This window comes from Podarcis vaucheri (genome assembly GCF_965113315.1).
Source record: "Podarcis vaucheri genome assembly, chromosome: 3".
Classification (NCBI taxonomy): domain Eukaryota; kingdom Metazoa; phylum Chordata; class Lepidosauria; order Squamata; family Lacertidae; genus Podarcis; species Podarcis vaucheri.
This window is the reverse complement of record NC_138761.1, coordinates 44,225,620-44,241,918: the sequence shown is the minus strand read 5'-3', so window position 1 is coordinate 44,241,918 and position 16,299 is coordinate 44,225,620. Positions and strand designations below refer to the sequence as shown.

Below are 16,299 nucleotides of genomic sequence, written 5' to 3'. Positions count from 1 at the left end.
CTAGCCTCCACTGCTGCTTCAAAGTAAGCATTTAAAATGTTGGGAGAGCCCAGCATAGGTCTCCCACCTAATGTGTAGTTTTCCTCTGACACTGGCAGCAGTGTGGAAAGAGCAGAAGAAGAACATGTGTGAATGGGCTTTGTGTGAATGAGTCTGAAGTCTGGTCTTCTCTAGGAGGCTGTGTGTGGCCAGTCTGTAATCTAGCCAAGGCTGTGGCAGAAGGCAGCATCCATTGGTTGCCACCATTGTTCCACCTGGCCAGCTGCCCAGCTCCTTCTCAACCCTGACAAACTAAGCCCTACACAAATGAAGCATGTTGCTTCTTGGAAAGCTTACATTCTTTAACAGATGGACAAATCTGCTATGGCGTGTATCTCTTCACTAAGGTTATGAGCTCTTCAGTTTTTTGTCCTGTTCACATCACCAACACCATATGGATCAGATTCTTACTTTACCAGCAAGGCTAAGGAGCTGTCCACCAGAATAAGAAGCAAGGCTTTCAGAATAGCAAGGGAGCTGTCCAGCTACAGAGCCACACTGAGCTGAATAACAGGAGATGTTGCATCAGCAAGTGCGAGGCACCAGCTGGGCAGCTTTATAGCCAGCTTTGCTGCTCCACTCCTTTTCTGAGCATCAAATTATGCTGGGGACCCGTGATTGGATTTCCTTTTTATTTTTTGCTGCATTTTTTGCAACCATGGAGAGTTGCAACTTTGTCAAAAGAGATGGAAGAATTGTGGTGATCAATCGATGGTAGTGCCATCCGAGAGGTGGAAGTGCATCTTCTTGTTGCATTTGAGAGCTGTATTCTCAGTCAACAGCTCAGGACTTGCTTTTCCTCAGTATATTGGAATTGTAAAGATATGATACTGTACATAACCTCATGTAAAAGTATCCCTGTTACACACTGCGAGAAATATATGTATATATAGAGAGGGGGGGAAGAGATATATGAACACAAACATTTTGTTCATCATTCTAATAGAAAATATTTAATAATGAAAAATCATTTCCCCCCAATTTTTCATAAAGAAATGAAGAAAGAAAGAAAGCCTTCAGAGAAAAGGGGGGGGGAATCTCTCCCTACCCCCAAATTTTTCAGTCCCCCCACCAAGGCCTTCACATCTCTAACTCCAATGTACTCCTCCTTCAGCCATCTGTCAGCACTTCCTTTCTGATGTCCCTCACAATTCAAATTGAAAATAATAAAACAGGAGTCACCAACATGTGTTTCACTCCCTGACTTAACTCGGGCGATATCGCAGGCAAACCCATTCTTACAGACTCACCCACAAGTCATAACAGGCCAAACTCATAGCACCAACCTGTCCTAAAGGAAGCCAATTAGATAAACAATCTCATTAAAACCTGCAAAGAGTTCATGCTGTGATGCCGCAAATGTAGCTTTTATCTTATTGTGCATATTAAGCAGTGAATCAACCAAGTACATGCTGTTTTCCTCCATTTATGAATTGGAGCTGAGAGCCAAGTCTCAGGCAATTATGAGAGAACTCCATGGGCAAAGGAAGCAACAAATGCTTCCAAAGATAACAGCAAAAACACCAACGTACCATTTCCCCCCCTACACCACCGAAGTACACTCTGAAGGCAGCATACATAATACAAAATATGACTGCCAATTCAGTCCTACAGTACACAGAATATTTATGAGATGATAGCGATAAACACAACTTTCACTAGCAAATGAAAAATTATCTAATGACTATACTTAAGTTATTATTAAATGTGTATGTGATAAATTTACATTAGAAAGTCAACTTATGTGACTTATGTCAACTTAAATTTACATTAGAAAGTCAACTTATTAGAAAGTCAAGTATGTGATAAATTTACATTAGAAAGTATTCCCATTAAATGGTCTTCCAGGTGCTGTTAAACTACAACTCCCATCATCCCTGGCCATTGGACATGCTTGTTGGGGTTGATCTGGAGAGCCAAAGGTTCCCCAACACCTGCCATTCAATAAAGAGATTTTATCTAAGAATCAAAAATGGCAGTTCCTCAAGGGCTGCCTCTCCCCATAGGAACCTACTTGAACTCCTAGCTCTGTTGAGGGAGTAGAAAGGCTTATGGTGCCACCTAGTGTTTCTTATTCCTGCTCATTTTCCAGGCCATGAAAGAAAGATAATAAACACATTCATGCATGCATACAAACAAACAAACATAAAGTGGTGATGCTTTTACTGGCCTTTTTTCAGTAAGTGTCACAAGCATGCAGACTCTTCTGTTAATACAGAACGTTACAGTCAGCAGAACACAAAGATTTATAATTTCACTTTTAAGTCAGATAATACAATACTATTTATTAAACCAAATATCTTAAATTTAGATTTTAACTGCCATGGCCCCTCTCATTCTGGCAATTGTTGAACGTAACATGCTGACCCATTTGTCCTTTATTGCACAGTACGCCACTTTGGAACATCCAAGCTGAGTCAAGCGGGGCTGGAAGTTGCCACAGATCAGCTACAGAGAACTGCTAGAAAAGCAGAGCTTGAAGTCAGCACAGCAGCTGATGGGTGGTACCTTCAAGCCCCACTTGACCGGACTTGGGTTTTCCTTTCTGGCACAGTGTGCCCTGCTTCAAAAGGGTGGGTGGATCGGGTCACCTGGTACTGTATCACTGTTCTGTCAAGTGATTGACAGGTTGGTCAATCCAGCTGTTACAATTGTCTGCCGAGGGGGAGGAAACACAGGGGTCAGTTTCACACCCCTGTTCTAGGGCCTCAGAAAATGTTCCAATGCAAACTGGAAAAAGTTCAGATGCAAATTGCTCTATGCAAATTATTCTAATGGGCATAGGAAATTTCCACATAAATGATCCTTTGACCGTCTTTCCAGGTACTTCCCTTTGCCTAACAAACTTCTGCAAGATGTTGTTGGTTTATGATTTAATAGTGCTTCAAATGGATGGTGCATACTAAATGCAATGGATCTATGTTTCAACAAAACATCCCTTGCCATTCTTCTAGAAAATAGCCATTTGGCATTTTATGAAGACAGATCAGTTTGTTCCTCTTGCTATACTGTTTGTCATATATCTGCCCAAATAATGAAAATGTGCCAGAATGACTTAACCAGACCACAAACTTCAAAAAGTTAGGTGCTTTAATGGAGCAGGAAGTTCCAAGATTTATTATGCAAGCTTAACTGTGGGAAGAACAAAAAGGGACTGTTTGCTGTGTTAAAAATGGAATATAAATGTCATTATTATATGCAAGTCAAGTTTAATCCTCCATGTAGCAAAAACGCGTGATTACTTTTTTGTAGCAGGCCTGTGCATACATTAAATGAATAAGGGAAACACAAGGAATTTGGTGAACGTTTGTGGTCACCACCCCTAGCTGCAAAAAAGAAAAAGAAAAAAGAATGTGGGACTGAAATGGATTTTTAAAGAAGCGATGTAAAAAACTTTTTTTGATTAATTTGTCTCTTGGCTTCTGCTCCTATAAGTCAGTATATTACTGCAGTCACATTCCCACCCTCTCCTCTGCAAATAGGAGGGGAAATGACAGATTCTTGATTTCATTTTGTGTCTTGATAAAATCTTAAATCATGAGATGTTAAATAATTATTTTTGGATATAAACTGTTGTTTCCATACTAGTTCCATCAAGTAAAAGTTTCTTTCCAAATCTTATTTAGTATCTGACTGAAATTTTGATCACAGGCAAGCAGTAAACAGTTGTGCTATGTGATATTTTCCCCTTCTTACAGGCATTCAGAATACCAGCGGATGTTTGCTCTCAGTAAAGAAGATCCGATAGCCCTGAAATTACACTTTATACCAGCGTGCCATAGGAGACACTGTAGTGCAAATCTTAAATATATGCACAAGCAGTGTAAGTGAGCTTGCTCATGGTTCTCCGCCACAGTTGCTGCTGCAAAACCACTTTTAATTTTTCCTGTTTTCAGGGCCTACAGTAGGACTCCTATGCACACTCAGTGGGGAGAAGTAAGTGCACAGGAATCTGTCTTCCTGAGTAAACATGGGTAGGATCCGTTTTTGATCCTCAGCATGCCATGCTTAGCCCATGTTTGTGCTGCTCTCACTCTTCTGCTTTGCAGGTTGTTTCAGGGCAATGCACACTGTTGGAGACTTGTACCAACCTAGCATGGAGGCGCCAAACTAGGAGTGTGATGAACTTCCATGGACAGGAAGTTTAATGCTACAGGATGTGTACCTGTCCCAGTAGAGTCATACCAAAGAAGCAGACGAGTGTCAGCTTGCTGACCTTCTAATCTACAGTGCACTTGGTTCATCCTGCTTCTGTTATAATGCTGTCTCATCGTAATTGATGGCTTTCTTACCAAACCCAGACTTATAATTACAACAGCACTGAACCCCCCCCCCCAAAAAAGTAATTGACTCGAAAGCACAGGAAATGGAAATCTCCAAATGCCATATTGTAAGATTTCACTGCACCCAACTGGAACTGCTTAGGAAGGATTGTACCAACCACTTCCACAGCACACATGCCAAAAAAATTGTGATGATGTGGTTTTATCACATGCAGAGATGTTAGAGGAATGGTTTGTGAAGAAATCTGGCAGTGCTTGTATTAGCACGACGATTTAGTAACAGCAGCTCTAAAAGGACAAGAAAACCACCCATGTGCATTTGAACCAATGACCTCATAACCATGTATTCTTCTTTTTGGCCCACACCACAGGGTTCTCTTGCTTGTTGATGCTGCCTGCTTATATGTTTTTCTTCCACTGAGGACTGAAGGGAGGAGGCAAAATGTTTTGCTCAGAGGAGCACTGAAAACCAGCTTTTAATAGACCTGTTTTAATACAGTGCCATGGGGAAACGTCTGTGGGCTTCACACATCTTGCAGAACTCTGGAAAACCATGCAAGGAATGCAAGCACCCTCTAGTGGAAGCAGCAGAGTTGGAGTACTCATTCTTGCCCCTCCTCCCCCCGCATTTGATTTTGACAGCTTCCTGAATGCCTGAAGAGAGTGATGGTTGTTCTGAAATCCCTTCCTTTGGCTTTATTTTTAATACTCAGTTGACCATGAGCAGCAGCTTTGAAGGCTTTGATGTTTGACGTATGTTTTGGAATGCGGCATCACACTTCCTAGACCACGTGACCATGCTCCCATGTGAAAAGGGATTGAAGTGTACACAAGGGGGATCCTAACCTAACACACATTATGATCAAAGCACATAGGCTAGGGGAGGAGCTTGTTATCACAATGCCACTGTTATGTACTGAAGTTCTCACCCTGGGCCAGCAGGGGGATACTGTAGATAGTTATGCAAATGAAGGATCGAAAGTGACGTTCAGTGATTGGATAGTTTGTATGCAAATGAAGGATCGAAAGTGACGTTCAGTGATTGGATAGTTTTAGAAAGTTGCTACAGTTACGTTGTTCTGGAGCTCTATATAAGCAGGCTGACTGAGCTCCTCAGTTCAGTTCTGTTCTGGCCTTTGAATAAACAAGAGCTGTTTGAAGAATCGCTGTGTTGTCTGATATGTTCGCCCACAACTTAACAGCCACCCCTTCATCTTCTGTGACCCAAAGGCCATGTTTGCGCACAATGGAGCTACCCTTTGGCAGTCACTCAAAAGCAGCCACCTGTCAAAGAAGCAGCCTGTTTAAAACCAGATCACGTTGCATCAGGTTTGTTACCAATACTGCCAAAAAACATCTCAGTCCATTTCCCATTAGCATTTCCCATTTAAGGAACCAGGCAGAGGGCACAGTGGTGCCACCCTGTAGAATGCCCTCCCATCAGATGTCAAGGAAATAAACAACTATCAGACTTTTAGAAAACATCTGAAGGCAGCCCTGTTTAGGGAAGTTTTTAATATTTGATGAATCATTGTATTTTAGTATTCTGCTAGAAGCCGCCCAAGGTGGCTGGGGAAACCAGCCAGATGGGCGGGGTACAAATAATAAATATACTACTATTATTATAGCATTCCTTGGTGCTGTGTTAATAATTTTTTGTCTCTTTTTCACACTAGCCAATTTAAGTTTGTCTTCTACACAACTTTATTAATTTCACCCCACTTAAAGGATCTGCCAGACCCATCGTTTTAATCTCAAGAAGCCAAACTCAAATGTCATATTATTACATAGCTTAATGTAATAAAAAGTCTAATTAGGAGTATACTTTCATTTTATCCTTGCCAACATTAAAGTGTTGATAACAAGATTAAAACCACCCTTAAATACTTTTTAATGAAATCACATTTAACATGACATTTAGAGAGTGCCTTTAACACACACATTAAAGGTTCTACTTTTGCTTGTTCTTTCAAAGCCAATCTTAACATGAATTGTAATGTCAGCTTTATTGGTGCATTCTAAGTCTTAAACACAATTGCCTGAAAGCAATCTCTATTAATCACAGCCGAAAGCTGCAATCCAATGCACAATTCCATGGGAGCAAGTCCCCTTGAATCACTGCTAGACTGATTGCATTTGGAGTCCAGTGTGGCTATTTATTTATTTTTTAAAAATACAAATGTCAAGAGATCCAATCATGGCTCTCCCAAGCAACATGTAGTTTGGTCCCAGGTTTAAACCTATTGCCTGCCGACAGGGATGTTGTATAGGGATTGTCCAGCATCTTGAGCCCCAATATCTTTTCTGCCAGGCTCTAGATCTTCTGCCCCTGCCATGATTAAAATGCATCTTGTAGCGATAAACATGGTTTCGGTAAGTTGGCAGCCCTAATAAGCAGAAGCACTAGGGCTAACTTGTGTGTTTGGCAACCTAGGAGACTACTGTTTGTTCGAGACATTTATGCATATGGTATATTCATGTGCAAGCTTTTAAAACTTGTATCAAACTTGTTTATTCTACTCTATCCTTTTAAAAGTTAAGTACAGTTGTGTTTAATCCAGTTGGATTGAAAACATAAATTGTGAGCTTTGTAGAGTGGAATTATGAACTTTGATTAAGAAATAGTTCGAGCTGTAGTGAACGCATAGCTATGGTTGCCATATGTCCTCTTTTTCCAGGACACACCCACTTTTTCAGGTCTGGTTGTAATATGGTCCTCCTTCCCCCCAGAAACACCCTCTTTTTCAGGACTGAAATTTCTGCCCAGGCAGATTTTATTAAATTTGGCAAAATGTCTGGAGGGTTTTGTGGTTTACAGTAATCCAAGAAAAATTGTCTAGTGCATTAGACTCAAATCTAAGGCACCTGGCTAAGCTAGTCTGCAGCATAGAATAACAACAGAGCAGCATCTTATACTAGCTACATACTGTATAAATTCCTTCTATTGGATCAAAGGATGCTGGCTAAGCTACAAGATCTCGGAGAAGTCTGGGAGTTCTGGGAGGGCAAGAACTAACATGCCCCTGCCTTTAAGGCAAGTCCATATGTACCTGTTACGTTAAACAGTTTAATAAATTTTTCTGTGCACACTTATGTTCACAAAGATGTGAACATGAGCCCAAGTACTTTCATGTGGCAAGTGAGGGAGCAATCTGTATTATTATTATTATGTTGAAGGTTAAGAACATTGCTACTAGCAATATATCACAGCTTCTATAACCTCAGGTTGTGATCTGGGTATCCATCCTGGTATTTTTGCATTCCCTTTGGCAAATAAAAATTCCCACATGTATGAGGCCCGATCAACTTGGCACATGCAGAAAAACAGTTTTAAAACAATTTGCAGCTGGCACTACATACTTGTGAAATCAAAGAATCATATAATTGTAGCGTTGGAAGGGACGTCTATGGAAGGAGGGTCCACCAGCTTCCAACGTAGTGAATTTTCTTACCATCAGAAAGTCTGTCCTAATGTTTAGTCAGAATCTCCTTTCTTATAATTTGAATCCATTGGTTCAGGTTTTGCCCTCTGGAGCAGAAGAAGACAAGCTGGCATTATCTTCCATGTGATAGTCCTTCAGCCCTTGAAGACAGCTATCATGCCACCTCTCAGTCTTGTCTTATCTAGGCGAAACATGCCCAGCTCCTCTTCATAAGGCTTGGTTTCCCAACCTTTTACCACATTATTTGCCTTTCTCCTCACATCTTCCAGCTTGTCAAATATCCTTCTTAAATTGTGGCATCAAGCACTGGACACAGTATTCCAGATATGATCTGACCATATTGTTGACTCATTTTAAGCTTGTGATTTACTAAGATCCCTCAAACCCTTTCACATGTACTGCTTTCATGCCAGGTGTCCCCAGCTTATGTTTGTGCGTCTTATTATTCCTACTTAAGTTTAGAACCTTACATTTGTCCGGATCAAAATTCACTTTGTTAGTTTTGGTCCGGTTCTCCAAACTGTTAAAATAATCTTGCATCCTGATTCTATCTTCTGAGGTATTAGCTACCCTTCCCAGTTTGCCATCAGCTGCAAATTTGATGTGCAGCCCCTCAATTCCTTCATCCAAGTCACTTATAAAGATGTTGAACAACACCAGGCACAGGGCATAACCCTGTGGCACCCCACTTGTCACTTTTTCCCAGGATGATAAGGAACCATTGGTGAGCAGTCTTGGGTTCAGTCAGTCAACCAGCTACAAATTCATCTAATAGTAACATCATCTAGCCCACATTTTGCCAGCTTCTCCCAAGAATATAATGGGAGACTTTGTCAAAAGCCTGATTGAAACCAAGATACACTACATCCACAGCATACCCCTGATCCACTAAGCTTGTAATTCTATCAAATAAAGAAATGAGATTAGTCTGGCATGATTTGTTATTGAGAAACCTGTGCTGGCTCTTAGTATTGTTTTCTACGTACTCACAGACAGATGGTTTAATTGTCTGTTATAGGACTGTTTGTCATAATGATGATGTAAAGCCAACCAGTCTAGTTTCCTGGATCTTCCTCTGCCATACTTTCTGAATATGTGAAAACATTTGCTCACCTCCATTCCACAGGGACTTCACCTGTTCTCTAATAATTCTCAAAGATTATAGACAGAGGCTCTGAGATTACACCTGCAAGTTCTTTTAGTATCCTTGGATGCTGTTCATCAGGCCCTGGAGATTTGAATTAATTGAAACAACCTCTTTTCTTATCTTGAGCTGCAGCTTCCTCTCTGATTTATTTATGCCCTAGATTAAGCTCTCATCCAAGTTTTTAAATTGGAGAGGATGTCAACAGTTAGGTTCATAATTCCATGTGGTGGGAATGAAAATGTATACCATTGTTTTAGAAAATTGTCTTTGAAGAATGTTCTTCTATTACAAGACAGGTGATACAGCCTGATCTGAGGTTAGCTTTATTAAATCTGTTTATAGATTACCATAAGAATTTACTGCTTAAGAACCTAATCTTTCTCATGTCTGCAAGTTAGAAATATATTACTACAACACTGTAAAACATCTTATAACTTAACTCCAGAAGTATGGTGGGATGGATTACGGAATACAGCCCTTATGGAGAAACTAATGAAGCACCTTAGAGCACTCAGAAACACAAAGTCCAAAGACAATTTTGAAACTGTTTGGTACATGTTTATTCAGTACACTGAAAAGGACAGTGTTGTTCCCTCACCACCAGTTACCCACAACTCACTCTGGGACAATCTGTTAAGATGGGCAGTAAAGACACCTAACTGATATAATCAGCTCTAAACGATTTAAAAGTCTGTTAAATATTTGACTGTATTATTGACATTGTATATGCACAGAACGTTTATTGTGGGTGGGGATATACAAGGGTTGTTTGTTATATACATTTTCAGAAACTGAAAAATTAAATTACAAAGATGATTTGGGGCGGCGGGAGAGGGGAACAAGGCTGTTGTTTAAAGTTCACTAACCAGTTCCATTCCCGGAATTGCTCATGACACCCCATCTGTTTTATTTTACTTTGCTTACAGGGTGGTTTGGCGTGCTACAAAATGCAGTGGCAAAGAGAAAGCAGGCACTTGCCATCATAAATTTTCCCGGAAGCACTCTTGCACATTGACACAGATTTATGTCACAGAATGTGTCCCAGTCCATTAAATACTTTTCACTGCCCTATCTAGCAAACCTGTCACAGCCCTCCCAATAAACTCTGTCCATTTGTCCATGCTTATAACAAACATCTTTACATTCATTAGTATATATATTTGTGAAGTAGAATAAGACAAGCAGATACATGCAGTTGTGAAGGGTGAAAAATTAAAGGTTGTGGGGAATTATGTGTGTCAATTATCATCAATAAAAGATTGACAACAAAAACCCACACACTCTGGCGTCAGAGTGAAGCTATGAAGCAAGTGGTTTTCATTCCAACTCCTGCCTGATCAGAAAGCCGGGACATCCTGTGCATGTTTGCTCAGACAGAAGTAAGCCAGACAGAGTCTTCCAGCGCAAGCCTATGCCTGCCTACTCAAGTCCCACTGAGTTTCAGGGGACTTGGTCAAAGGTAGTGTGTATCAGGGAGCAAGTTTCACTGAATACGATGGCACTTAGGACTGAATAAAATCACAGAACTGTAGAGTTCTGTGGGGCCACGGGGGTCATCTAATCCAACCCCCTGCCACGCAAGAATCTTTTGCCCAACATGGGGCTTGAACCCACGACTCTGAGATTAAGAGTCTCGTGCTCTACCGGCTGAGCTACCAAGGGGGAATGCCCTGCCCTGCCCTGCCCCCGCAATAAGCGATTTACGACCCACCTTGCTTGCAAGCGGTCGAAATCCTAACGTTTACCTTTGCACCATGGGTGGGATGGGACCACGGCTGCAATCCTGGCCCCACTTACCTGGGAATAAGAAAGTTCCTTTGCTTCTGAGCAGGCACGGCTAGACCTGCGCTGTCATACCTCAGCCGTACTTACCGGGCAAAGCAAGCGCCCAGCGACGGGGACTTGGGACGGCTCGAAGCCGGGCGCCCTCGCGACTGAACTAGACGGAAGCCGAAGGGGCGCGCTCGGCGTCGCGAGAGCCAATCAGAGCCCCGGGAAGCCGAGAGCCGCGTTGGACCAGAGAGGCGCCTGGCGGCAGCGCGGACAACGGGGGGCAAGCGCCGCTGTGCCCTGGGCTCTCCGGCCGCCCCTCACCCCCTGAGTTACCTGTGGAAGTAGTGGCCGCAGAACATGCCGCCCAGGAGCCGGCAGCCCAGGGGCGCGAAGCGGGGCGGGCTGCGCAGCGCCAGCAGGAGCGCGGGCACCAGGAAGGCGGGCAGCTCCTGCAGGAACCAGGCGCAGCGAGCGGACAGGTGGGCGCCTCGGCGCCTCGGCGGAGGCTTCTTCTCGCCCTTGTCCAGGGGGGGCGCCGGCGGCGGCGGCTCCTCTTCCTCCTCCTCGTGCTTGCCGTAGCGGGAGGGCGTGTGGCTGTAGAGCCACAGGTGCAGCAGCCCCAAGGACAGCAGCGCGGAGCTGAGGGACCTCACCAGGCTCGGCGAGCATTGCATGCTGCTCGCGAGGGGGCGCTCGGCGCTGGCGGCCGCGGCAGGGCAGCCCCGCCATTAATAGGGCCGCCCGGGCGCCCGCCTCCCCCTTCGCGAGGAGGGGTGGGGTGGGTGGGGGCTGGCTTGCTGGCAGCTGAGGCGGGAGCCAGAGGAGGGGCGGGCGAGCGCTTCCTCGAGGTGTGCTTTCTCCGTCCTCGAGCATAGACTTCTCGCTCTGCTCAGCCCCCTCGGAGAACCAGGAGCCATCTCTCTAGCAGAGAGAAAAAGATCGAAGGGTCCGAGCCACCAAAGCAGCGCAGGACGAGTTTGCTCCACGCTCCTCTGTCCTCGTGTGGCCCCTCGCGCTTGTCTTCGTGGGGCCACGAGGTTGCTTGTTGTTGCCGTGCTCTCCGTAACAGACAGACGGTGCTGCCTTTCTGGGATCTTGTCAGCCCGGTGCTAAACCTGTGCTGCTGCTGTTGTTGTTGTTTAAAGAGCGGTGGGCAAGGGCTGACCTGCAGCATAAGAGCCAACTCCTAGGGGCAGAGGTCCCTTGCACCCCCCCAATAAAATATTTGAGGGGACACCCCCCCAAAGTTGATGGGCATTGCTATTCAAATAGTGTAGATGTGCCCCATCATGTGATCGATGATGCAGTGCAGGGCTTAGTTGCTCCCCCCCCCAATATTTCATTCAAGTTCGCACCCCTGGCCTGAGGCAAAATGGTTCCCCGTTTCCATTCCATGACCAAACTGGCAGCTGAATCTAACCTCCAAGCAGGGGTGAAACTAGGCTTTCTTTCACCCAGGTCAAAGAACCAGTTTGACACACACACACACACACACACACACACAGGGAGCCTCAATGGCGCACCCCTGGAGGCTTCACCTGGGACAAAAAAACACCTAGCTAGCTGCCCCCCCCCTTTACAGCTCTGCCTCCAGGGGACACTGTCCTATACCTGAATCTGAAGGCAGCTGGCTAGCTTAGGGTACCCAGGGCCCATTTCACACATACACCTTTGTACCTCAACACATCACTGCCGCTTCTCTCCCCCCTTGCATTAGACTCTGCCTACTCTTGGGGACGGCCTTGGGGATGGGAACCAGTGGCCCCCTAGGTGTTGCTTGACTTTGGCTCTCATCAGCCTAGTCTGCATGTCCAGTGGTCAGAGGTGTTGGGGACTGTAGTCTAACAACATCTGGATGCTCATAATTTCCTCAGCCCTGGCTGTTGTTTTCAGCCTTTCTAGGTTATTTCGGAGTGTAACAACATGCTGGACTTTGTGGCCTTATGGTTATTGAGGCACAAACCTTCATCCAGTACACCCTCCTTGCCTTCTGGAACCCTCTTATTGGGCAGGTCCTAGCAGCAGGATCAGATGAGAGGATACTGCAACGCCAAATAATGAAATGAAAGACCCTGAGAGTTCAGCTCCGTCAATCCCACCAGAAAAAAAATCCCACAGAGAAATGTCACTAGCAAAGCTGGCCCAATACACGCATGCTCCTTTGCCTATTCCACATACAGAATCCAATCAGAGTGGCACTTGAATCTTATTTCAGCACTGTCAATCAGACAGCATCCTTCACACCTGAGGGCATCAGGCTAGCTTAAGGGTGTAATGTGCTCTGTTTTCCCACCTGATCTGATAGGGTAGAAGGAGTGGGTAGAGTAGAACACTGCAGCTCCTTTCCCCTTCATCAGTACAGAGCTGACTTGCCTCTTACAAGCAAGTGTCCGGTCTCCTAATTAAACACCCTCTCTCCCCCTGCTGCTTCCCTGTTCAAAACTGCTCCTTCCCATACCTGATCTTCTCAAATAGGGGAAAAAACACTATCAGGGTCTGTTATGTGTATTTGCGTATAATGTGTAGTTCCAACAGCTTATACAGTGGTACCTTGGTTTAAGAACAGCTTAGTTTATGAACAACTTGGATTAAGAACGCTGCAAACCCGGAAGTAGGTGTTTTGGTTTGTGAACTTTGCCTTGGAAGCAAAACACGTTTCGCTTCCTGTTAAGTGTGTTCCATTTGTAAATTGAGTCCCCCGCTGCTATGGGAAAGCACGCCTTGGTTTAAGAACGCTTTGGTTTTAGAATGGACTTCCGGAACGGATTAAGTTTGTAAACCAAGGTACCACTGTACAAATAAATGTCAGCCAGGAATTCTTTGGATCCATCTCCATGCACCATCCATTAGCTTAGGCCTCACAAAACATTTGGGGCCAGTGGGTTATGTGGGTACATCTTGAATTTTGAGAGTGTGCTGTAGGCACTAGTCACAAAATGGCTGCCATGGGAGCTTGATGTAAAGCAAAACTAGAGTACAGTCATGTTGACCTATTTGTAATTCCATAATCAAATAAAGACTCCTGTTCTAAAAGGGAAGGTTAAATGATTGGGGGAGGGATACCAGAAATGCATGTTGTCAGAGCTGCCACCCAGTCCCAGCTCACATAGGACCAAGTCCGCCAGCGTTCACTTTATAAGAGTCTTTATTAAGTTACAGGTTTCATTTCCGAACTGCAGCGTGCAGCTCTACACCTTCTGCCCTAGGTCGGCGAAGACCCGTCTGAGTCCCCGCCTCTTGCACACCAGCTTAATACCCTAGCCTTGCTCCACCTCCTTCGCCTCTCCCTACGTCTCTGGGTCCTTCTGCCCCCCTGGGCCTCCTCCCTTCTACTCTCCTCTGACGCTGACCCCCCTGATCCTTCTGCCTCCTTGCGGCGGGCTTTGGGACCTGGCTCACTCTCCGGGCTGCTTACTGCTCCAGCTTCCGCTGCATTTGAACTTGGCGCGCGCGCCCAACTCTCTACTTTCCTCTTAACCGTTGCCTCGCTCTCTGAGGAGGGCGTGACCACCCCTGACTCGTGCCCTCCCTCCTGCTGACAGCCTCCGGAACCCGATGCCTGGCTACCTTCCTCCCTGCTGCTCTCAGTCTTGAGCGTGGGTCCCGACTTCCAGCTGCTGCCGCCCTCAGTTATGAGCGTGGGTCCCGACTTCCAGCTGCTACTCTCTGAATCTCCTCTGTTCCCTTCCTCCTGGGGTGTCCCCCCGGATCCCCCCCTTGCTCTGCTCACTGGGGCTCCCTTTTGGGAGTCCTCTGACTCACTGCTTAGGCTTGGAGATCTCGGGTCGTCATCATCACTCATTTTCCCTTCGGATTCCTCCCCCTCGCTCTCTGCTTCCTCCCTTCTCTGCGTCTCTGCTCCTGAACCCCTGACACATGTGTAAGCAGTTTTATTGGTGGTGGTTAAGAAATGTTTTAGGGGCAGGCTCCTGTGAAAGGACCTTGAGAAAACTTGTAAGGAACTGCAGAGGATACATACACAGAAGAGCAGAGTCTGCAGATTTGCTGCTCTGCGTGTGACAATGACCTTAAGAGCTGTTAGTTTCCATTTCTCTTTGCACGCTGAGCACCAGCAGTAGAACCACAATATGTGGAGGAAGTTGTGCCATTCATGATCAGTGATGGTGGCTCTAAAATCGGGGGGGGGGGGGTCCACTTTCCAAGCAACAATGTATTACAGCTTGATTTGTGATATTCCTGAACCAAAAGCAGTTCCCTCATGGAAGACATTTGAAAGCTACAACTAATGAACAACTGCAGTGCCTGATCTTGTAAACAGATGGGGTCAAAAGGTACTAGAATTTTGTGGTCTTGGTGGTCATGATACTCTGTTAATCCCAGTTAGTCAACAGATTACATGCATGGAATGTATATTTAACATGACGAAAATGTTTGCTTTTATAATCCATCTTTACAGGTGAAATTAAGGTTTAGAGGCAATCAAGAAAACAAATCCTCTGCAATTTGGATTTTGAAATTTGACATCAACATAGAAACTTCAGCATCAAAAATTAACACACAATTTGACTGGTTTGTTTCCCTTCCACCATCTTTTAAAGAAGAAGGATGCCAAGTGTCAAATCCAAAGATGTGCTTGCAAAACTTGTAAAGGCGTATTCCACCTCCCTGGAAACTGTTGTGGGTCAAATTCATTTCAGCATTACCAATTTCCTTGTGTCCATTTGAGAGCCTGCTATTTCTTATTTCTGCCTAGTGGAGCACAACCCATAGGTCTGCATAGCCCTTCACCAAGAGAAGGAAGTTTTTTCAATAACGATACAGACATATTTTTGTGTATCTTGACAGTGTTACCATAACAGAGGCAGACTCTGCCGCCACAGCTGCGGCCAAATCCCTTACCTAGCCACATAATGTGGTCTTTCAATGGGCAGCAGATGCAGTCCACCACATTCTTTTTCATTAATCCAAAAGTTATATTAATCTCTAACTAGGCTCACTGCACAGATTGTCAAAAGAGAAGCTGTGAATTGTAGCAATAGTGAAGAATGTGATTTGGGAAACATTAACAGAACTACTGAATATTGTAAGAGTCACACAGAAAAGGGTCAAGTGGGGACAGAGTTCATATTTCCTGACTGAAATTGAGCACTATTGAAAAGACAAGTTCGTTTCTTCTGCTACTGGAATCTTACGTCCCATTGAACAATTTTATTTTTTTTAATTAGCCTAATAGTCTTATGTCTGCTGCTGCTCCATTACCAGATTGGCATGTATTTTATAATAGAACACAGCATACTTTCTAGTCTTCCTGCATTCGAAAAAAATTTGATGGAGTAGTTGCCTTTACAAGCTTCCAATTTGTTTGCTCCAGGCAATGTAACAAACTATGCAGGAATTATACATGTATAATGTAATCTTAGAGTACAGAGAGAGTTCTGTCTAGCAGTTGGGGGGAAAAGATATAATCATCCTATGGGCAAAAAGGGGCATGTACTGTACACTAACTTCAACCAAGGACAAGATAACACTATTTAGTACAATTAAGGGTGATTCCTGACTCACTATTTTGCGGGAAAGTTTCAAGCACATGCTGGAACTTTAGATTTCCACAGTTAAAGGGTATTAAAGCATTATGTCACCCTAGTGCAACAAA

The 16,299-nt window shown here is 44.4% G+C and overlaps 1 protein-coding gene and 1 long non-coding RNA gene across 3 annotated transcripts in view; one reads left to right on the top strand and one right to left on the bottom strand.

The window, feature by feature from the left end:
• SRD5A2 (steroid 5 alpha-reductase 2) overlaps positions 1–11,391 on the bottom strand; it is a 26,527-nt gene extending 15,136 nt beyond the window's left edge. The window contains exon 1 of the mRNA XM_082215116.1: positions 11,019–11,391. Coding sequence (XP_082071242.1) covers positions 11,019–11,359 — 341 coding nt within the window. The 5' untranslated portion in view covers positions 11,360–11,391. The remainder of the gene's footprint in view (positions 1–11,018) is intronic.
• LOC309528025 lies at positions 11,061–16,299 on the top strand. 2 transcript variants are annotated; one of them, XR_014217481.1, is made up of 2 exons: positions 11,061–11,164; positions 15,103–16,299. It is a non-coding gene; the product is annotated as an uncharacterized lncRNA (long non-coding RNA). The 2 variants fall into 2 exon arrangements; XR_014217482.1 differs by lacking the exon at positions 11,061–11,164 and adding an exon at positions 14,879–14,977.